This window comes from Clinocottus analis, unplaced genomic scaffold, assembly GCF_023055335.1.
Source record: "Clinocottus analis isolate CAN_PGR_092001 unplaced genomic scaffold, fCliAna1.0.p SCAF_71, whole genome shotgun sequence".
NCBI lineage: Eukaryota > Metazoa > Chordata > Actinopteri > Perciformes > Cottidae > Clinocottus > Clinocottus analis.
This window is the reverse complement of record NW_027176231.1, coordinates 38,505-61,313: the sequence shown is the minus strand read 5'-3', so window position 1 is coordinate 61,313 and position 22,809 is coordinate 38,505. Positions and strand designations below refer to the sequence as shown.

Below are 22,809 nucleotides of genomic sequence, written 5' to 3'. Positions count from 1 at the left end.
GTGCTACTAACGTTACCACTACTGCTAACGTTACTAGTGCTACTAACGTTACTAGAGCTGCTAACGTTACCACTACTGCTAACGTTAGTCGTGCTCCTTCTGTTGATTTAAACACTGATTCCTTCATTAACTACAAAACAGTAAATTATACATTTAATTAAAGGAAAAGTTTAACATCAGGACAACTGTTGTCTCTGACTCTGACTAATAAAGCTACAGCTGCTAGCTGCCTAGCTTATCTTAGCATACAGGGGGAAAGAGTTGGCCTATACCAACACATTATAACGCATGTGTTAGCATGTTGTGTCTGAGCTGCTATCGTCCCACGCTACATAAAATCCCAGTGTGTCGTTTTTACCTTTTTGATAATACGTTTTGGCAGAAAGCTGCACTGAAAACTCGCCGTGCCTCTCGGTGGAGGCAGGACTCTCAGCCTGGAACGCATCTAGCAAGCAGCCCGTTTGTTTGCTAGTGGAGTGAACCGACCCTTTAATTTGTCTGCAATCCCTAAAAGCTGACATATAAAACCATTTAAAAACAAGAAAAAAATAAAACGTATGTGCATACAATAATCCTATTATCGCGACTTATCTCTCAATTACGCGGTAAGACATTAGTTTCCTGCCGGTCGTGAGGATCCGTGCAGTCGATTGTGTTGTTGTAGAACAGATTAGACTGCCAATGACGTGGACGCGTGTCCCATGCATGATCCCAATAAACACTCGTGCTGTCATAAACGCTTTGCCGGCCTGCAAAGTGTGCGCGTCTCTTGAGAATAAAACAACCTGAGGCTGTAAAATGCAAACACATCTCTAACAGGATCAAGATGAACCATAAACACCATCAGCGAACGATCTAATCTGCAGCACTACATTAACTCTGCTATTCAGCATTTTAAGACCTTTGCTCATTTTTTTTGTTCTGTTATTGCAGCAATTATATTTTTTTTGCCTGCTTCATGAAGTTGTTGTGCCAGATAAATGTTCCTCTTGACAAATTAATGCACATTGGCAGCTGTCTTAAGGGCTCGGATGTTGCAATTACAGCTTTTATCTGCAGGGGGATTACGCGATATTGTCTTACAATTTAACCTCAAAGACCAATTCCTGGCAGAAGAAAACATAAAATCTCTGTCCTTGTGTTCATAATAATATATTTACATATTTTTTTATTGTCCACTCACTTCACATCTAATAGTCATTATCTGGAAAAGCTTTGCACGGACATGGACATAAAAAAATAATTCAATATCTCAAAAAAATAATAGTTTGACATTTTGAAAGATACTCACTTACTTTTTTATTGAGTCGGATGAGAAGACTGTTACTCGCACATGTCCGTACGCTGAGAAGGCTGCAGTCAGCTTGTTAGCTTAGCTTAGCATTAAAACCACTAGCCGTGTCCAGTCTTGTTGTCGCTGTGATTTGTCTTCAGGAAGTCCCTCCTACTGGCACACATCCCCCCATAAAATCACATTGTTTATACATTTGCATTTGATGTTGATACCGTCGCGTTGAGCTAAGCTAGCTGTTTAGCTTTGCTAGCTGTTTAGCTTCGCTACGGTAACCTTCAGGTTGCAGCAACTGCTTTTGTAGGCTCAGTATAAAAGTCATGAAAGTGGTGAAAAGTTTTATTAGATCACCACTTTCATGACTTTTAAACACTCATTGTGTGTGTTTTAACTCTTCTGAGGAGTTTTATCTACAGAGACGTGAAGCGCTAGCGTACGTTAACTGCTAGCATAGCTAGCTAACGTTACTGCTGGTGTCTAGCTGTCTGTTTGGCTGCTGGATGAGTTTAAAATGTTTCTTCCCTTCATGGTGAACCACTGAGCCGTAGAAGTAAAAGTCCTTCTTCCCCGTAGCTTGATAAGCTCGATGTAGCAACATTTAGGCTAAATTATCTTGCTTTCTCTGAAGCGCGTCGCTGCTTTATAGGCTTAGTATAAAAGTCATGAAAGTGGTGATCTCATAAAAGTTTTATTAGATTACCACTTTCATGACTTTGACATTTTTTTGGAAGTACACCGTTTTATAATAATAAAACGGTGTACTTCCAAAATGTCAGACGATCCCAGCGGGTGAGGTCTTATCTTTGCATCCATCCAAATTACACTTATTATCGGATCAGATGTCTGCTGTCAAATCACACAGGAATAAAGCCGCTGGAAGCACATCTGTTGGCAGGAGAGGACGACGAGCCGATTTCAAACATCTTTGATTTTCACAAGTGGACGACGGGAAGTTCTTCGAGGAGAAAAGCCAATAAAAAAAGAGATTTCCAACCTCGGATTCTCAGTGTGAATACACACTGGAGCTGCAGGGAACTCATCCAGGAGATGTTTGGGATGCAATTTGACTTCTTGGTCTCTCATCCAAACCCATCTGCTTCCCAGAATCTCACAATCAAAGCCAATGCACATCTTGTGATTAAGTGTGGAGTGAATATAATAAAACTCAGGCTGTATCGGATCAGTTGGATTGTCATTTTTTTAGTACATATATGTTCTTCACAGCTGGATTTCACTTGTCAAGAATGACCAACATCAAGATAACTTCTTATATTTTCGGTGCAGACCTTTTTGTCTTGAAGCTTCTGTGTAGAAACTGACTGCAGCTCGAGCGTTAAACACTCTTATGTCTTTCACCTCGAGGCCATTTTAGTAACCAAAGCATTTAAACGTATTCCACACACACACACACACACACACACACACACACACACACACACACACACACACACACACACACACACACACAATTTGCATCCGTAAGAGGTGCACAGCGTGCGCTAAATGCTTCTGACACAGCGTTTGCATTGCGGTCTAATCAAATCGTCATGTTTATAGTGAGATATGCGTAACGCATTTGTCTTCACGTAGGGCTCTGGTTTGGTTTGGTTTGGTTTGGTTTGGTTTGGTGGGGGGGGGGGGGGGGGGCGTGACCGAAAGGCTGATGCATCATCAGATGGATGGAAAGCTGTTTTCCCTTTTCCAGTTCATCCCGGTTCAATGTGTGGCAGCACGTATGGAACAATATCATCAAAGCAACAAGATGAAAGAGCATTTTAACATAAAAATCCTTTCAGCTCTCGGGTGCGTGAGTGTGTTTGCTGTCACTTCCTGGTGCGAGGGCGGCCCTGAATTTGCTTTGAATTGAGATATTTCATCACATATCGGTGCTGATGGAGCGTGTGGAGGTTTTACCGCCTGACTCATGATCTACATGAATCATTTTTGATCATATTTTCAAGTACACAGAATACATATTACCAACAATTAGAGGGGGGGGGGGTTGTTTCACTTTGTCGCAACAAGTGAGTCTCACATTTTTTGGGGCTTTACAGCCCTGCGATGTCGGATAACATTCAACCTCCAATAATGGATCCTCTGTAAAAGAGCTCATTAACATATCGTCACCTTTTATAAAATGATGATGGAAATCACGTGAGCAAAGTCGTCATATTTACATATCCATAATGTAACAACCATATGGAAATACACCATGAAATACACTTGAAAAATACTCAGAGGACAATAATGCTTGTGATAAGATCCAAACTGAACTAAAAGGAAAAGGCAGTATCTAAAAGTATACTTTTATATACATTTATATGCATTTGTACAAGTTTATTATTGTACAAATGTACAAATCCTGGACGCAAACAATATAAACAATACCTTATATATAAATATAAAACATAGCAAGCAACTTAAAACAACCTTTGCATTCCTTTCAAACTGTACAAATTGTCATTAAAATAGCTAATTTGCATTTTGGGACATGTGATCCATTTCATATCCCAATATAGGATTTTTAGGGTGGATGGATGGATGGATGGATGGAGGGAGGGATGGATGGATGGAGGGATGGATGGATGGATAAAAGGCTTCCCAGTGTCTCTAGTTCAATGCTCATTGGTCTTGGTTAGGTCAATGACAAAAAAAAACTGTGTCCCCTGTATGACACACACACACACACACACACACACACACACACACACACACACACACATACACACACACACACACACACACACACACACACACACACACACACACACACACACACACAGTGCACTGATGGGATAAGTGGTTTAGATCCACTTAGATGAGAGGTTATAGTTTGGGGACAATGGATAAGTCCTCCCAGTGTGTGAGTGGGAGCGAGATCAATGTGGTCCTTTGTGTCTGGAGGTGAACTTGGGAGAACACACACACACACACACACACACACACACACACACACACACACACACACACACACACACACACACAAACAATTGCCCTCACCTTGAGCATTTTTTTTTTTACTTTAAATCCAAAATGGTGTTGAATGCGCATTGCGTCACACACGTTGTATTAAACCTTCAAAGTGCAGGACGAGGTGTGTTACAGTATCTACAGCCTCCAACAAAAATAAATGACAGCTCACATTTTCCCAACACAAAGAGCTGACCCGTCTGATAAGTTCTGCTCACCTGATCCAGTTAGCAGCCGCACCTTCGTCGTATAAGGTGTGCAGACACAAGTCGTTATGTGTATAATTATAACAGAGAATTGTTAAACTATCAACTCATCATTGATATTTTTTTATGGTGAACATGCTTATTTTTGCATCGTTAGCAACGTTAGCATATATCTGGAGTCGCGGCTCTCGGTAGCTGATGAAAACCTGGGAAACATCTGGCTCTTGAGCTGCTAAATGCTAACCGCCGTGTCCATCTGTTAGTTGGTCTCGGGCCGGTAGCTCGCAGAAGGGTTTTTGGAGCATGTTCACAAAAAACAGCAGCTCACCACGACTGGAAAAGAGTTTAATTTGGGCGGGAAGTGTGAGCCAAAAGTGTATGCTCGGGAAAACCATGAAAATGCTAAATGCTTAAAAGCTCTGCAGCGCTAACAGGAAATATGTTTATTGCTAGTCAATAATCCATTGTCAATATGGACCTTTGCCTAAATTAATAAATCCAGATCTAAATGTAGTTTTCTACCAAATTTAGCTAATAACTATACTAATGGTGGACGTGGAGCTACAATTTCAAGCTAGCTTGTGTTTCAAACTGATGAGTTGTCGGCTCACACCGTGTGTCACATTCATATCGAACAATTTCCTGAGAAAGTGTACAACTAGCAGTAGCACATAGTAGGATGAGTAGTTTGTCATTGCAATGACACAGAAAGATGCTTTTATCGAATGATAGCACGCTCTAACCAATGAGAACTAGCGTTAGCCTAACAGTGAGGAAATGAGGGCTTGCTGTACACTCCAAAGCTGGAACTTCCCACAGATATTTTACTTACATTACCAGAAGATCTCTCTCGCCATGACAGTTTGAAGGCCTCTCTAAGCTCAGGTGTAAATAATGAAATTCATGATGTCTGTCACGGCTTGCTGGAACACTCCAATAGAACATTTCCATAATATGGTTATTTGTCAAACCTGTGCTTTCCCTACCATTTATTTATTTCTACTTTTGACATTGGACTTTAGTGATGATGAAGACTGTCATTTTGTTTCTTTTTCATGAAACCAAATACCAACAATTACAATCTGTCATACATTCAAATCCTGTTATTTTGAATCCTGACAGCTTTGTTGTCCTTGTTTTTAGCAGTATTTCTATTTCTGTGTGTGCACAATGAGAGAAAGAAATAACCACAGTCTATACCACAGTCTATGTCTATGCATACCTGGCTGATTCTGATTTTAATGCAATACAATGAGAACACTGCTCCCTGAAGACGCACCTTTACAGAGTGTACTTTCTTATGAAATGACGTGTTGTTTGTGTTCGTCAGTCTGCTCATGTTTTCCACCAATGCTGCGTTTGTTATCTCTTCAGGAACTCGACATACTGCATGAAAGTGTCCATGTCCATGATCGTGGAGGAGAAGGATGAGGGGAGATGCTTCAGCAGCAAAATCCGACATCTGGAGAAAGCGGAGATCACCCACAGCAAAATGATCAACTGTCCCGATATAGAAGACTACTTGGCCCCGTACAAGCAGCCGCAGATGACCTGGTACAAGGTACGCGCCAGGCAGACGAGAGTTACCACGTACCTGAGTCCTCTGCAGACGGGCGTGACTTCATCCGGCTGCGTCTCTTTGCAGGAGTGCGAGCGGGTTGAGTGGAGAAGCTCCATCGCTGTGAACACGACAAACGTCTGGATTCCTGAGGTGGAAGAGGGCGACGGGGGAAATTACACCTGCGAGTTACAGTACGGATCCAGACTGGTGCGGCGGACAACACAGCTCAAAGTTACAGGTAGGACACGGTTCATGGGTGGATGGATGGATGAAGGGATGGAAGGAGGGATGGATGGATAGGTGGAGGGATGGTCCCACCAAAAACAATGGATGAATCAATGGAAAAATAGGATGTGATGAGGAATGATTCAATGTGATGATAGATGGATGGTGGATGGATGGAGAGAGGGAAGAGGGAGAGGGAAGGAGGGAGGGAGGGAGGGAGGGAAGGAAGGATGAATGGACGGACAGGTGGATGGATGAATAGATGGATGGATGGAGGGAGGGAGGGAGGGAAGGATGGCCCCAACAAAAACAATGGACGATCTATGGAAAAATAGGACGCGATGAGGAATAATGCGATGGATGGATGGAATGATGGATGGATGGAGGCAGGCAGGCATGGATGGATGGATAGATGGATGGAGGGATGAATGGATGCAGGCAGGCAGGCAGGCAGGCAGGCATGGATGGATGGATGGATGGATGGATGGAGGGAGGGAGGGAGGGAGGGAGGGAGGGAGGGAGGGAGGGAGGGAGGGATGGCCCCAACAAAAACAATGGACGCGATAAAGAATAATGCGATGGATGGGTGGATGAATAGATGGATGGATGGATGGATAGATGGATGAATGGATAGATGGATGGAGGGATGAATGAATGGAGGCAGGCAGGCATGGATGGATGCATAGATGGATGGATGGAAGGATGGGTGGATGGTCCCACCAAAAACAATGGATGGAACCATGAAAAAATAGGATGCGATGGGAGTTTGGATGGAACGTGATACGATAGAATGAGAAAGTCTTGGATGAGCATGGACATGTTGGATGAAAAAGGGACTGATGGCGGTTTGATCGCGGGTTGAGCCTCTCGTCAGCAACCTGGGTGGATACAGAACCAGGGGTCCCTCACCAGAGGCCCTCAGGCTGCTGTCCTGCTCGTAACGGGGGTTGAGCAGTTCACACATGTATTTTGGGGCGATGCCTGATGTCGCCCCGAAGGTAATTATTACAATTTTGAAACCAGTTCTGAAAACGAGTGACGGGAGGCTTTAAATAGGGGTGATGAGGTCTCGCTTATTGAATTTGTTAAGACGTTTGCTGCTGCATTTTTTTAGTTACTGAGAGAACACGAATACATAGAGTAACAGTTGCACAAACGGCATGAAATAGAAGCTTTTTGAAGATAAAAAAGGTGAATAATATCTTGTTTTTGACTGTTTAACCTTGTTGACTTGAGCACTAAAACAGTTAACATGTATTGCCAAATGTTGTTATTGTTGCCTTGAACAGAGCTGAGGGGAACAAACAATGAACTCTGATTAAATAATCCATGAGCTGCAGGAAATTGCTGAAAATGCAGCACTTTAATCTGTTGAAGTCTGTTGACGATGACAGAAGGTGTCTTTAGATTAAAAAAAACCTTTCTGGGGTCTCCCTGAGAGGAAGTGGAAGTAGAACTGGAAGTACTTTGTTCTCAGGAGTTGCTCCGGTCCGAATAAGCCGAAGATTGAGAGTTCTCCTCCAGTGATATTGACACATACAGCGGGGTGTCGTCAGCGTACAAACAAACGTGAAAATTGCAAATTTCACCGAGAGGTATTTCCAATCGCAATGAAGAATGTTCTCTATGTTTATGTCCTTGGTTCTAAGACAGGATGTGATGGTTCAGACGGAGTCAAACAGATAGGAAACGACGGCGTCTGTCATCAGCTGCTTGCTGCTCGTGCAGGTCCTGCGTGTCCGCATGCAGACACGAGGCTACACGGGCATCCATTCAAAGTGTCTTATCTTACTGAATTGATTCATTATATGTGCATTACACCACTCCACCCGAGTGGTTTTGGGTAAATTGTCGAATCAAAGAAAGAGAGTGGACTCAAACTATGACAGAAATATGTACTCTGGCTGCTTTTAATATACAATGGATCTCTCGGTGACTCCGGAGCATCCATTATTTTTTGACAGATGCCTGGACTCAGCAATACATCATTCATCATTACGGCAGCACTTTTAAAGTTTTCCTCTTTGCACAATACGACTCTAGCCTGAAACGACGGAGTGCATTTACATTCACGGCGCCATGTTGTGAATTTGCGTTTGGTCTATTTGTTTTTTTCCCTCAGATTAAACACACATTGTTTCAAGCTTCGCTGGCTTTTGACTTAACTTCGACTCGGCAGTAACATCTGCACTTCGCTGTTAGGAGTTTAAGCTGACTTGCATCTGCACGTTTGTGCTGTGTGTGTGTGTGCGTGTGTGTGTGTTGTCCCTTTGATTGTGTGCACATGCATGCTTGAGTCTTGACGTTGTGCCATGTGCATTATGCATGTTGGTGTCTGTGAGCAATGAATGACAACATTGTGCGCTTATTTTCTATGACACACACACAACATGACACGTTCCCTCTCTCGCACACACACGGAAACACACGAAAACACACAACCTCTACTCTGACATAATGGTTGTGCCATGAAAAGCAGCGCACGGTAAAAGCGGATACTCCTTGAACGAGATCCTTTAGTGTGCTGTCGTGCATTTCGTGCTCCATATCTCTTACATTTTGAATTTCGGGACCAAAGTCTGGGTCTTTTTCATCTCGGCCTTTGTGATTTGGTTCAGATGTACGTCAACCTTTTGTTGAGCGGAGTCGATACGACGGCGTGGCTTCATTTGTCAAGGAATTATTCAGAGCCACTTTTCCTCACTTGCCTTCATCTACTCTCCCGCGGAGGAGGAAGAAGATAACGTGGGAAACACACATTTTCATTTATGGTGTAGAGGAAAGAGCTGCTGTTGGCTCCCGCGTTGAGTCGTCACGTCGCAACATCTCCTCCACTGTAGTTTAAAGCGTTGCAGAACACTTTGATCAGATATTATTCTTTTTTTCCTCCTGCATGCAGAGCTTTCCTGTGTTTTATGGGATGGATAGAATCAGATCGCACAAAATGCCGCAGTGAGGACCTACAATGCTGCGTTTATTAAATACTTCACTTATTCAATACTTTCCTTGTTTGCATTGAGCATTGCTAACGCTACGTTCACACCAAAACTGCTTTTTTACTTTTTTTTTACTATTTGCATCATTTGCGCCAGAAAGGGGGCGTGGTTTATTTCCGTGTTGTTTAACGCCGTAACTATTTTCTCCATTCGGTGTAAATTTGCGTTGTTAGCAATCATTCTGTGCATTGACTTTGGACGCAATCTACTCACGCGGAAAATTCGCAACGCTTTTGCCGTGAACGCAGCACAACACATCGCAACAACATGTGGAAGATGCTAACAGAGGAACAAATCACAGTAAAACTTGTGGGAATGAATTAAACTCCTAGTGTGTGTAAAAGTGAAACACACAAACAAAATTCCAGCTACCTTTTCCTTCTCCAAGAACATGTAGGCGGGGCTTAGGGTCGACCCTGCCGGCCATCTCAGGCCAGCAGCAAGCGTTGGGTCGTAGTGAAGGACGGACCCGTCTCATCGGGTGGAAACGGAGGTTTCTTTAACCTCGACGACGTTTCTTACGACACTCACACTGTGAAGGAGTCCCAGTGAAAACAGCCCTTTGGAAAACATCCGTCAGATTGGCCAAAACATCTCTTCGCCCTGTCGTCGGGTCTGTGTCTATTGGCAGCGGGTTTTTTTGCCGCCGTGCTTTCAACATTAAATGGAGATTAAAAAGCAAAAAGACTCGGGCGGCGCCCGCAGATCAGCTGCTGGCTACGATGTTGATTCCAGGGAAAAACACACTTAGCTAAAAAGGAAGCGCTGGAAATAGAAAGTTGGCTGTGAGATTGAGGAGGAAACCTGCGACTGTCTCAATGTGCTGCATTCAGAGCTTCTCGCTGTGAGATTTCTTCTTTTTCAGACATTCTCGGTTTTTAATTAACAGCCGCACCCGAGGGAAGCGAGCGCTTTGTTGAGTGCCGGAGTAATCGCTCGTGTTTACAGGGCCGTCCGTATCGATTCTTAGGCCCGAGGACGTGCCGGGATTAGACATTTTTTTACATGTGTCTACCATTTTATTCATATATTTCACTGCTTTTGTGAACCTGCAATCTTTGGTAAACCAATTACTGGACCCAAAACAGTTCGACCGCCTGAGTAAACTCATGTTTTCACAAGAGACATGGAGGATTTCCAAAGTACCCGGCAGCAGCAGCAGCAGCAGCAGCAGCAGCAGCAGCGTTGCCCGGGAGCCAGACGGATTGCAAGCAACTTGAGTTGCTGAACGACCCAATCACAACTGATTTGCCTGATTTTGATTGTCGTGAAGAGGAGCGCCGCTGACGCATTTCACAAAACAATCAAGATGGCAGCAGCTGCAGCTGACTCTCTGCTGAAGCCGCGGTGGCGTTTCTGATGGGGTCTTTGTTTGCCGACACACACACAAGTACAAACACCTTTCAGCTACACAACGTGATGGCAAAACCCGGCCGCACTGGTTCACGGACATCGCGGCTCACTATTTATTTGAGTTATATAATTAGAGATGCGTTACTCTAATCTTCTCACTGCCAGCAGGAGTTAGTCATAAATGGTCACATCGTCTGCATATGGGCGTTTAAATATACATGTACGAGATGTGTTTAACGGATGGAAGACAGGAAGCTTAATGAGGACACGTACAGTACGGGACTACATTAAAAACAATTAGAGTGTAAAGACATGTTCATGAAAGTTTTATCAAGCTCCAGCGTGTTCTGAGGATCCCGATAGCCCCAGGTACACCCAGAATAGATCGCACACATGCTCGGATGAGGCACGTGCACGGTCCGCTGGGCAGAACAGAGCTGATCGGGTCGGAGCCGGGACACCTCGGGGGGGTCAGCGGACGAGAGGGAGATGTAGGATTCAGAAAGGCAGAACAATGAGAAAGAACAACAGTGTCATCAATACGGGCGCATCGCAGATGGAGGGTTTTAACGGGGAATCTGTCTCTCGTCACGGCGAGCGAGCGGCGGGTTTAAAGCGGCGCTTCAGTGCAGCCTCACGGCGCCGCCGCAGGCCCGCCTCGCCGCCTTCTGTCTGGAGCTTCAGCGCTGAGCTGCAGGGAGAGATGAACTGCAAAATACAGATGAAACAGGCTTCAATCTGCACAGGTGTTACATTTCCAATGCATTTTTTGGGGGAATAGTACTGGCAGTTGTAATATTAAGCGACTGCACAAGAAAACAAACTATCCCCATCTTCAAATGAAACTCTGCTTCATTGAAGTGATTTAATGTGTTTGTTTCAACATCTGAACTGAAGCGACTTTAATTCAGACTCAAGATAACTCAGACTAAGAACCTGACTTGAGTTGTTATAATTATTCTGTATTGATATTACTCTATTTTTTTATACTTTGTATTATATTTTTTTTATTTACATTTTTTATTTTTTTAAATATTGATATATACAGACAGATTACTGGATTAAAGCCAGAAAAAAAGCAGATCATGCAACAGTAGCAATGTTAATTTTGATTAAATTTACATTCTCGTTGTTCAATCAAACAGGAATAAAGAGATGTTTTAAAACTATGAACATAAAGGTATAGTAAATGAAAAAAAAGTCAAATCTTCCAGAAAGCCAGGCCTGATCTCTGCTCTGAAACTCTGATTCCTCTCATTATCCAAGGAATTAATTCTCCCCTCTGAAGTGAACAAAGGATAAATTCTTGCGAACACGAAAGACCTTTAATATGAGGGAGTTCCTGCAGACGCACTGAACGAACCCTCTGAGTGTGTCTTCAAGTGTGGGAGGAAATCAAACCATGTGGACAGCTGGTGGTATGGAAAAGGATAAGAAAAGCAAACAGTAAAGTGACGTCGTACGTTTAGATTTGACTCATCTGTCCCAACATGTCTTCTTTCAAAGGATTGAAGTAATCGACTGGCAGACGTTTGCATGTGCACACAAAGTCGACTCTAAAATTGCAATATAGGTTTGTGTGTCTCGGGTACGCCGTCGTCCTCCTGAGCGCTTTGTGACCGAGCTGCCGCTACTTCCTGCTCGGCTAACTCTCTGAGCTAATCCGGCTAGCGGCCGTTCCAAATCTTTCGTGGGTGACATCATCGTCTCGTCTTCTGCAGACTTTGTCTCAGGCAATTCTCTCTCTCTCTCTCTCTCTCTCTCTCTCTCTCTCTCTCTCTTCTCTCTCTCTCTCTCTCTCTCTCTCTCTCTCTCTCTCCGTGTTTCCTCCTCTTTCCTCAGTCTTTTTTCCACCCAGAGCCATTTATCAAAAAAAAAAGTCTCATCCATATTTCAGAGGCATTTCAAAGTAAAATGTGTGTTAGCAAAGTACACAGCATTCAGGCTAAATTTAACACTGCTGAGAATGTTTGTGTTAGTGTGTGTGTGTGTGTGTGTGTGTGTGTGTGTGTGTGAGAGACAGAGAGAGAGAGAGAGAGAGAAGATAGCATGTAAGACAGGAAGAGAGAGAGCGAGACAAAGAAATTGAGGGGATTTGCCGTGGTGCAAAATATTTGTAACCTCGTTGGAATAATGCTAAGCCGGATGCAACATTACTTTCTCTGCACGACAGTTTTACACGCTCGCTCTCCGTCTCTCCAGGACGCATTAAAAGATTCTGTTTCCCTTCCAACCTCCTGTCTGCATCAGTTACAGCCTCTCCTCCCTCCCTCCATCCTCCCACCACTCTGTCCTCCTCTCGGTTTCTCTCCATCCCTTTCTTTTCTTCTTCTTCTTCCCTTCATCTCTCTTGTTCTTTCCCTCTCTCTTCCCTCCTGTTCATCTATCTCTTTGCTCTTTCTCAATTTGACACACCGCATACGCTGTGTGTGTGTGTGTGTGTGTCTGGCTGTGTGTGTGTGTGTGTGTGTGTGTGTGTGTGTGTGTGTGTGTGTGTGTGTGTGTGTGTGTGTTTTGTGCATGTGTTAAGGGCCCATGACCTAGTTAGAGTCTCACCTCCTAATTCATTGTGAAATTGGCTCTGTTCTCCAAAGACAGATGGTCTCGATGAGGTTACTACTCTCCCTCTCACACACACACACACACACACACACACACACACACACACACACACACACACACACACACACACACGTATAGACACTTCCTATTAACATGACTCTGCAACCAAAATAGAAAGCGATGGCAGAGCGATGGCAGGAGACGTAGAGGGACAAACAGCATTATAAGAACAGAACATCAGTGTGTTTGTTGGGCGTTAAAAACACCGGCCGGCGTCTCAAGAGAGCCGGAGCGCCGTGTGACTGTACTTCAATCCGTGTGACTGTACTTCAATCCGTGTGACTGTACTTCAATCCGTGTGACTGTAATCAGGTTTGTAAACGCATCCCCTCCGTGCATCCGCCAGGCTGCTCTCCTCACGATAAAGTTTATGCCGCTGGCTGCCGAGGTGGAGGCGACGCGTCCGATTACGAACGTATTGGCAGAACCCTTTTTGCTACGCTAACGTAGCAAAACGCGAACCAGACCAGTTTTCAAGCACACGTCTCGGACCAATCCGTGGTGCTTCCCTTCGGCGGTCAGCGATGTCGATGACTGAACGCTCGGCCCAACATGCTCTCTGAGCTCTAATCAAGTCTAAAACTTAACTTTAACTGCTTTCTTATGGAAAGTTGAAGTGTCTCAAAGGTCTGACCGGCCTTGTGGAAGTCTCTTGGAGTGACAGTCAGTCAAAGATGAACCAGGACACCCGGACCGTCCAAAAGAGATTTCCCTTCACGCCCGTTCGTACCTTTAAAGGAGAACTCTCAAACGAGGAAAGCGCTCGTATGAGGAAGTTAAAAGTTTCTGTTTCAGAGACAAACAGACGCAGTCATCGCAGGCTGCGATGACGTGAAGCTGCGTCTGGATGTCAGAGGAGAAACTGAGAGGGTTTTGTGAAAATTCACACCTTTAGGTGCGAAGACGTTTAAAATTCAGATATGGAGAGAAAGTGTTTCTCTGGAAGGCTCGCTGGGGAAGTTTGACAGCATGCAGGTACAGCGGGGCGAACCGAACGACCGGCACATGAGGGTGGGAATCATTTCAATGAGTCACGTCAGACATTACTTCTAAGCTAGCGCTCGTGTATTTTGGGACCGTGTTGTCCAGATTGCGGTCCATCCATCAAAGGGATCACTGGAGCTGTGATTGGAGCCTTTGACCTCGACAGAAGAGACTTCTTAGAGGACCGTCTGCACCTCTGAGAACCCTCACAGTCAATGTTGTGTTGCTTTATGACCAATATACCCTGAACCATCGAGATATGATGACTTTGTGTTGATCATATCCCCAAAACACTGACGCTAACAATAGTCACACTGTCACTAACGTCGGGTCGAGTATGATCTTTACTCTTCTCTCAAAGAGGAGAACTTTCCTCCCATCAGAAGATGTTCAGTGCTCTTGTTCAAGTCAACACAGACTGGACTTTTACCAACGAGGAAGAAAAACTCAACTGAAAACATGAAAAGCACTTATTGCTTTCGTATAAAGTGAATCAGTTGTTGGTCTTTAACATCTTTAAGGTAAGAAACAGACTGAACATGGACCGAAGAAGCAGTGTTTTGTCCCTCACAGGGACCCTTACTACTGAACACACTGTTTATGTTTGTCCCTGATAAAACACTAATGTTTCTTCTGGAATCTGTTCAGAAGAAAAAGAACAGATAAACTATATATGTGTGTATGTGAACTTGTTGTTGCTCCAGAGTGTTGTTATAATGTTCTGATAACACTACTTAAATTTTTTTTTAAAAGTGCAATACACTAGTTTTTACTTCATTGTTGAATTTGTCACATAATGTGATTAATCACCAAAAAATTATGCGGTTTTTTTTTTTCAACTTTGCCCAGCCCTAGAAAAAATGTACTTTTTGTACTTTAAGTGTGTTGATGCCAATACTTGTGTACTTTTATTAAAGTAAACTGTTTACTTGTGAAGAAGCAAGTATTTTCACAGCGCTCTGGTAAACGATGCATCGGATATTTTTTGGTTACTTATGAAACTGAGGCAGGACTAAATACTCAAGGTAACCAATGGGAGACACTGAGCTGGTGACACTGGTACCATGTAGCTTAGCATGTAGCTTAGCGCTTGGAGAATCACGAGCAAGATCAACGTCATCCATCATCAACTTGCTTCATCTTTGTTGCACAGCTTCAGCATCCTAATGTCTCATTGAAACACATACAGACAGAACCACTGTGCTGTTTTTCACTGTGTCGTATGAATTTTCCTCCAGAAATGCTTTTGCACTTTAAAAGAATTATTATACCTGAAAAACTCCTTGTGGAAAAAAAGGCACTTATACATTGTCACACTCTTGTGATGATTAATGGGACTGGGGTTTTGACAGTTGTCCTCGAAAAACCTCTGTAATGCAACTATAGCGATGCAAATTTATGCCAACAGCAACATCATCGGGTTATGAGGTTACATAAGAAGAGTTTGCTGTTAAAATTACAAACGGCATTCAAACGGTGTGGAACATTTGTCAGGAGTATCTTCAGGATGGCTTCAGGATTCTATACAACCAGAGGAGTCGCCCCCTGGTGGTCAGGAGAGAGAATGCAGCTTCAACACATGAAGTATAGACTTCTATACAACCAGAGGAGTCGCCCTCTGGTGGTCAGGAGAGAGAATGCAGCTTTAACACATGAAGCAGACTTCTATACAACCAGAGGAGTCGCCCCCTGGTGGTCCGGAGAGAGAATGCAGCTTTAACACATGAAGCATAGACTTCTATACAACCAGAGGAGTCGCCCCCTGGTGGTCAGGAGAGAGACAGCAACTTCAACACATGAAGCATAGGCTTCTATACAACCAGAGGAGTCGCCCCCTGGTGGTCAGGAGAGAGAATGCAGCTTCAACACATGAAGCATAGACTTCTATACAACCAGAGGAGTCGCCCCTGGTGGTCAGGAGAGAGAATGCAGCTTTAACACATGAAGCACAGACTTCTATACAACCAGAGGAGTCACCCCCTGGTGGTCAGGAGAGAGAATGCAGCTTTAACACATGAAGCATAGACTTCTATACAACCAGAGGAGTCGCCCCCTGGTGGTCAGGAGAGAGAATGCAGCTTTAACACATGAAGCATAGACTTCTATACAACCAGAGGAGTCGCCCCCTGGTGGTCAGGAGAGAGAATGCATGTTTTTAGGACACTTTCACATTGGTGTCACTCTGCAGAATAACAGGCTGCCGCCTGCTCTTAATACCAGCTTCACCCACAAACCAGGAGGTGGTAGGACCCCAAGAGCTGCCCGTGACTCTGCCTGTGTTTATATGTCCTGTTTCGTGGGTAAAGAGGTAAAGAGGTAAAGAGGTAAAGAGGTGAAGAGGCAAAGAGGCAAAGAGGCAAAGAGGTAAATGTATCCTCGGTTACACCTGAACTACTCACCAATCCCTGGTGGCTCCATGTACAGCTAATAGAGAGGACCCAGGAGATAGCAGTCTTTTAACGTCCTATTACTGTCTTAGTGATGTGTGTGTGTGTGTGTGTGTGTGTGTGTGTGTGTGTGTGTGTGTGTGTGTGTGTGTGTGTGTGTGTGTGTGTGTGTATTTGGTTGAGGTGACTTGATATCCCTTTTTTTCTACTTGAAGCATAATTCGACATGATTCAGCCACTGGTCTGGAAAATGAGGGATTCAAGAGGTACATTATGTATACACACACACACACGCACACACACACACACATGCACACACACACACACGCACACACACGCACACACACACAAGTTTAATTTGTCCATTGATGTTGAAGAAGGGCTCAAAAACACGTTTTTCACACACACACACACCCTGAAAACCCAGTGGTCAAGTTAATTGCATTAAACAACCTTAAGATGCAGACCCTTCTGTCTCTCACACATCGATACCTCTGACAGAGGCGAGCGAGAGAAAAACAACAAAAAGGGCACACAAAAAAGACACAGAAACCGAGTTGAGAAGAAAAAAGAAAAGTGGAGCGATTATGCAAATCGGTTTACGCCAGGTTAGCCTCACTGGGACATTCAACAACAAACTTTGTTTACTCTGTTCGGCTTTGACGAACTTCATCCAGAGCGTTATTATCACATGTGGCCTGCAGAGAACAGGAGGACGGTCCGTAATCAGTTCCCTCCCGTACCACAGAGAGAACCAATATGCAGGGAATACAATTACCTTAACAAGCAGATACTTCACTCGCGCCGTCCGCCGCACTTTAAACGTTTTAAGTAGTATTCTAATGCCTTTAATGCAATCCTTAGAAGTGGTCCTGTTTCATAATGCAGCGGCAGGTTGGAGGATGAGGAGGAATAAAAGCTCTACTGCGAGACATTAGATGTTCTGTAATGACGTGAGTGCGAGTCAAATGTTTTCTAACCTTGGAGAAAATTCATATTAATTCCAGCATTCGTGAGAATAACCATCCATTCTGCAGCCTGCACCGCACTCTCCCTGTCAAACACGTCGTTAAGATGATGTACGGACTAACTGGTCAACAGCCGGCTTTGTGCTACTTTTACCAACGTTCTGCTTTCAGCACAAGTTTTCACAACAAATGCGGAAAAAAAACAAGTTTGTGGTTCTGTAATGGAGCTTTTTGCTCCGAGGAACGAGGTCACCGAACGCATCGGACAAGCCGCTGTCGCTGAGAACAGGACGGATGGCTGCACTATTGTTACGACTGAATTGTAGTTTTAGTTAAGTTATTAATAACACGTGACAAAGTCAAAATGTCTGCCAGGAAAACATATCTATTAATAAGCTTAAAAGATGCATTGTTGAACTTCTATCCTTTTATTCTGAGCGACCATGTCAGGACTCTCCTCAGACTGTTTCCCACCTCACTCAGAAAGAAAAGGCTAATAACTAGTGTCCAAAATATTGTTAAGTCATGCCGGTAGATTGATGATACGCCGCATGGGGACAACACAAGACATTAGTGAGAACCCAGCTCTGGAGACAGCTAGCTAGCTAAGTAGCTTGTCCTCCTCTGGAGCAGCAGAAAGTGAGGAGAGACAGTTGCTCATTTGGGAATTAGCGGGTTGGCTAACTTGCTAGCTAAGTAGCTCGTCCTTTCCAGGAGCAGAGATTGAGGAGAGACAGTTGCTCCTTTGGGAATTAGCAGGCTAACTAACGTGTTAGCTAAGTAGCTCGTCCTCTTCTGGAGCAGCAGACAGTGAGGAGAGACAGTTGCTCCTTTGGGAATTAGCAGGCTAACTAACATGTTAGCTAAGTAGCTCGTCCTCTTCTGGAGCAGCAGACAGTGAGGAGAGACAGTTGCTCCTTTGGGAATTAGCAAGGTAGCTAACTTGCTAGCTAAATAGCTTGTCCTTTACGGGAGCAGTGGCGATTAAATAGAGACAGTTGCTCATTTGGGAATTAGCAGACTTGCTAACTTGCTAGCTAAGTAGCTTGTCCTCCTCTGGAGCAGCAGAAAGAGAGGAGGGACAGTTACTCCTTTGGGAATTAGCAGGTTAGCTAGCTGGCTAACTCCACCATGATTTAATGCTCGTCTGGTTACATAAATTAAGCCGAACAGGACTGAGAATGGTCCAGCGATAGCTGCGTGTTTCCTGCGCTGTGACCGGAGCGTGTTGATGGTTGTTGAGGTTGTTGTGCAGCGATAAGTAACAGCACACTGAAACCAACAGGAGCTCTGTACTGGACCCAGTTCAGTTCCAGCATCGCTTCTTATTACCACTGCAGCAAGTCTTCCTTCCATTCGGTGTAATCATAAACCAAATACCCTGTTATGAAATCCATAACAGTCTTTTTTTCTTCTTCCTGAAATCCATTATCCACGGCTCAGACGGAATCTTTAAAGAAGAGCCGAAGAAGATTAAATAGTTTTTCCCCCCATAATATTTTCAGTAAAGACTTTTTACTACTAAACTAGAGCAGCTAATAGGTTCTTGGCGTGCAGTTTAATGCGTATCATTGTGATTCAAATGGACATCAAATAGTTTTTTCTCCTGTCTGTTCTTCTGTCTTTGCCTCTTTCTCTTTATTTCTGCACATCAGCTCTGCTTCCCCTCGATCTCCAGCACCTCCGCTCACAACAACTCAATTTTCCAGCGACACAAATTCAACCAAATGCATGATGGAGTGTGTCCGTGTGACCTTCTGGTGACCTGAACATCTTTAGTGAGCAACGGGATCAGACGGAGAGTCATTTGTGCCTTTGTAACAACGGCAGAGAGGGCAGAGGAATCTTTCTGAAAAGGTTATTTCCACTTCAGCCAGACACATTCATCATTCTCTAGAGTGTGTGTTGGTTGCATCCCTCCACATATCTTACTAGATGTCTTGTGTGTGTGTGTGTGGTTGTGTGGTTGTGTGTGTGTGTGTGGTTTTGTGCGTCAGGCCTGATTCGGCGAGACAGTCTGACCTACAGTGACTTCACTCCTCCCTGCCTTTGATTTGAATTTGAATGTCATCCCATTCTCTACCAGACATCAGCTTCCTCCTCTTCTTCCTCCTCCTCCTCCTCTCCTCTTCCTCCTCTTCCTCTTCCTCCTCCTTTGTGCGATTCACTAAAAAATATTGCTCACCTGAGCTCTATTTCACCCGGGCCCAATGTCTTCTTTCCCACTCCAGGTGACTTTAATTAAAAGATAAATTATCTGGTATCTTACTTGATTCAATCAACAATCCGAAGTCAACGTTGATTTATTGATTTGTTTGTCACGTGCCTTGTGTATTTTAATCATTTTTTTCAAAAGGTAACCAAGTGGTTTTGTTGCCTGAAGCTAACTAAGTATTTTTAGATCTTTTATTGAACCTAAACAAGTATCATGTGGCCTAGTTTATTTAAAAAAGGAAGTGTGCAGTAAATCGATTTGTGCTGCTGGACGCAGGAAACATTGAAGAGTAGCGTTTTCTTTTCATGGCGTTGCAGTGAATGTTGTAGGACAGCACGTTAGCAAAGACTAGCTAATGTGAAGCAGGTTGGATTAAAAAGGTATGGTTTTAATCTCAACTAACTCTTGAAGAAAATATAGCTGCTAAATGCTAAATCGCGTCTCCTGTTTGCGGTGTGCAGAGGGTTTTAGAGTTTAACTGACTTTAACTCAGGATGTTGAAGAGAGCAGCGAGAGTGAACTAAGACGATACAACGGACGTGCTAACGCGGTCAGCAATAATCTCACGAGAGCGAGGCACACAGAAACACATGCTGGGGTCCAGCAGCACACACACATACATGTATTCCAGATGTTTTAATGTCATGTGCACATATAACAAAGTTACTTGTACACGGAGAAGCTTGTTTTGCTGCCTGCAACAAACCAAAGTACAATAAAAAAATAAAAATAATGAATAGAAATAAGGCACAACTTATAGTAGAGGAATTGCACAAGAATGCGATGACAGTATTGCACAAAGCGTGTGTAAAATGCGATATGCTGTTGTTGATGTATTCAATGTATAAGTAGCAGGTGACCAAAACACTGAAGGAGGACGTTGTAGTCGAGGGTAAAACATCAAACATCTGGAACATGGCGATACAAACAAATACTCTTCTTCTCTATGGAGAAAATGTCAAAATCTAGTGATCAGAAGCCAACCATGTGACGCAGTGTTCACTCTTACCTTCAGGATACTCACAGACAAATTCACACCACAATGAAAACGACAACAATATAATAACAAAGCCTTTATGTTATTTGAATGACACCATGGCCTTTCCCTTTCCCCTGAACATCCTTCCCTTCCCGCTCTAAGAATAGCGACAGCCTCCATGTTGTTGTCGGCTCCATGTAACACCTCGGCATCGCGCCGCCCCGAGAGACCTTTTAGTCCGCCGTGTGTTATCTCTGGCGGCCAACAGCAGGATTACGCTCAGCGCTTGATGCTAACGGACGAGCGCGAATGGTTTTTTTCACACTGAAAAAGGAAGAAAAGGCCGTCGAGTCGAGCGCCGCATCGCCGCGACAGAAGCAACACACACGTGTGTTTTATTAGCCACCGAAAAGATCCCCAAATGCCCAACGCAGCGAATGAAAAACACGATTAAATAATGCAGCGGGGTCTTCTTTCCTTTTCTTTTTCATCAGAATATTGTCCGTTTGCTTTTGGATCGCAGCTTGAAATGTGATTTCAGTGTGATTTCCTCCCGCCGTGAGTGAAATGTAAGAGGAACGAGGAGCGAGACGGAGTGAGGGCGACGTGCGATGTGACACAGGTCATTACGCTGGACTTAATGAAGCAACTCGCTTCACAACACACACACACACACACACACACACACACACACACACACACACACACACACACACACACACACAGTACCCACCCAGCCCGTTATGCGGCTCCATGGAGTGAGACATTAACTTAGATGAGAACGTGATTAATGAGTCGCCAATTAATTAAATACAGTAACAAGAGCTTCTCACTACCTGGACCTTTTTATTCCAACTCCATCTCTCTCTTTCAGAATAAAAGGACCTATTGCAATAAATCATGTTTGAATCTATGTTTAACGGCTTAAAGGGGCACGATGGACGTTATGGTGTGTGTGTGTGTGTGTGTGTGTGTGTGTGTTGCATGCTGTGTGCTGCACACGCTAACTTCTGGGAGGCCATTTCATCTCGAACAAGTGTGTAAGAACGAGAGAGCCCCGTCTGTCGTTGTCGACATGTTGAGAGCCGTGTAGAGTCAATCCGAAGATCTCGGTTCTCGTACCTTTTATAATAGAAATAATTCTAAATCGCATCGCCGTGTTTTTTGCCGATTGATCTCGTGTGGACGCGTTCGACACTCGTCCAGCTTTGATTCTGCACGGCGGTGTGTTTGAACACGTCTGAATCGAGTGTTGTTTCTCTGTCAAACAGCTTCAGGTGTTGATGGTTTGTCTCTTTTTCCTTTACGCTTTACTACCCAGTTCTTATGGATGCATTGTGTGTGTGTGTGTGTGTGTGTGTGTGTGTGTGTGTGTGTGTTGGCGTCTGCATGTCGGGGCACATAAAGCGCGAGTCGGACGTATTATATGAATGGATGAATGGCGGGGAAATCCAGTGTTTTATAGCCGAGGCTCAGCGAGACGTTGTGTTGTTGTTTTATGTCTTTTGTGTGGACCCGACAGGCTCAAAAGGTGGAAATAGAATAATCATAATGGGTCGTTAATTATGCTCATTTATCCACTCGAACGAGGTCTGATTAGCGTAATGAGTCGGATGTTTGTTCGTCACATTGCTCTTCAGACACGTTGCCCCTTGCTTTGATGATGCAACTTACACAGCGAGTCCTATTGGGTTGATCAATGGAGGCCATGTTGGTGAAGTGAGACTCTCTCTCTCTCTCTCTCTCTCTCTCTCTTTCTCTCTCTCTCTCTCTCTACCTTTCCTCCTCTACACTTCTTCCTCCATGACTAAGAACCTTGTTAAACGGGCTCGGGGCGACTCTTTTTTCTTTGCAGGTGGAACAAAATGGAAATTAAATGGAAACCCTTTAAAGATTCAAACGGCGGCTTCACTGCTGATTGTTGGAATTTAGCGACAGTGCTGAAAAAAACACGACGTAATGAAGTCGTTGGTCATTTATTGCGGATTAAAAAACTTTATATTACTGTTGAATGATTCATTACGCCGTTATGAGAGCGCTGGAAAATAAGGC

The 22,809-nt window shown here is 44.0% G+C and overlaps 1 protein-coding gene across 1 annotated transcript in view; it reads left to right on the top strand.

The window, feature by feature from the left end:
* Positions 1-22,809, top strand: part of LOC137779312 (X-linked interleukin-1 receptor accessory protein-like 2) — a gene marked incomplete at its 3' end in the record, with an annotated part of 242,124 nt that overhangs the window by 190,508 nt on the left and 28,807 nt on the right. The window contains exons 5-6 of the mRNA XM_068566951.1: positions 5,842-6,028; positions 6,113-6,266. Coding sequence (XP_068423052.1) covers positions 5,842-6,028; positions 6,113-6,266 — 341 coding nt within the window. The remainder of the gene's footprint in view (positions 1-5,841; positions 6,029-6,112; positions 6,267-22,809) is intronic.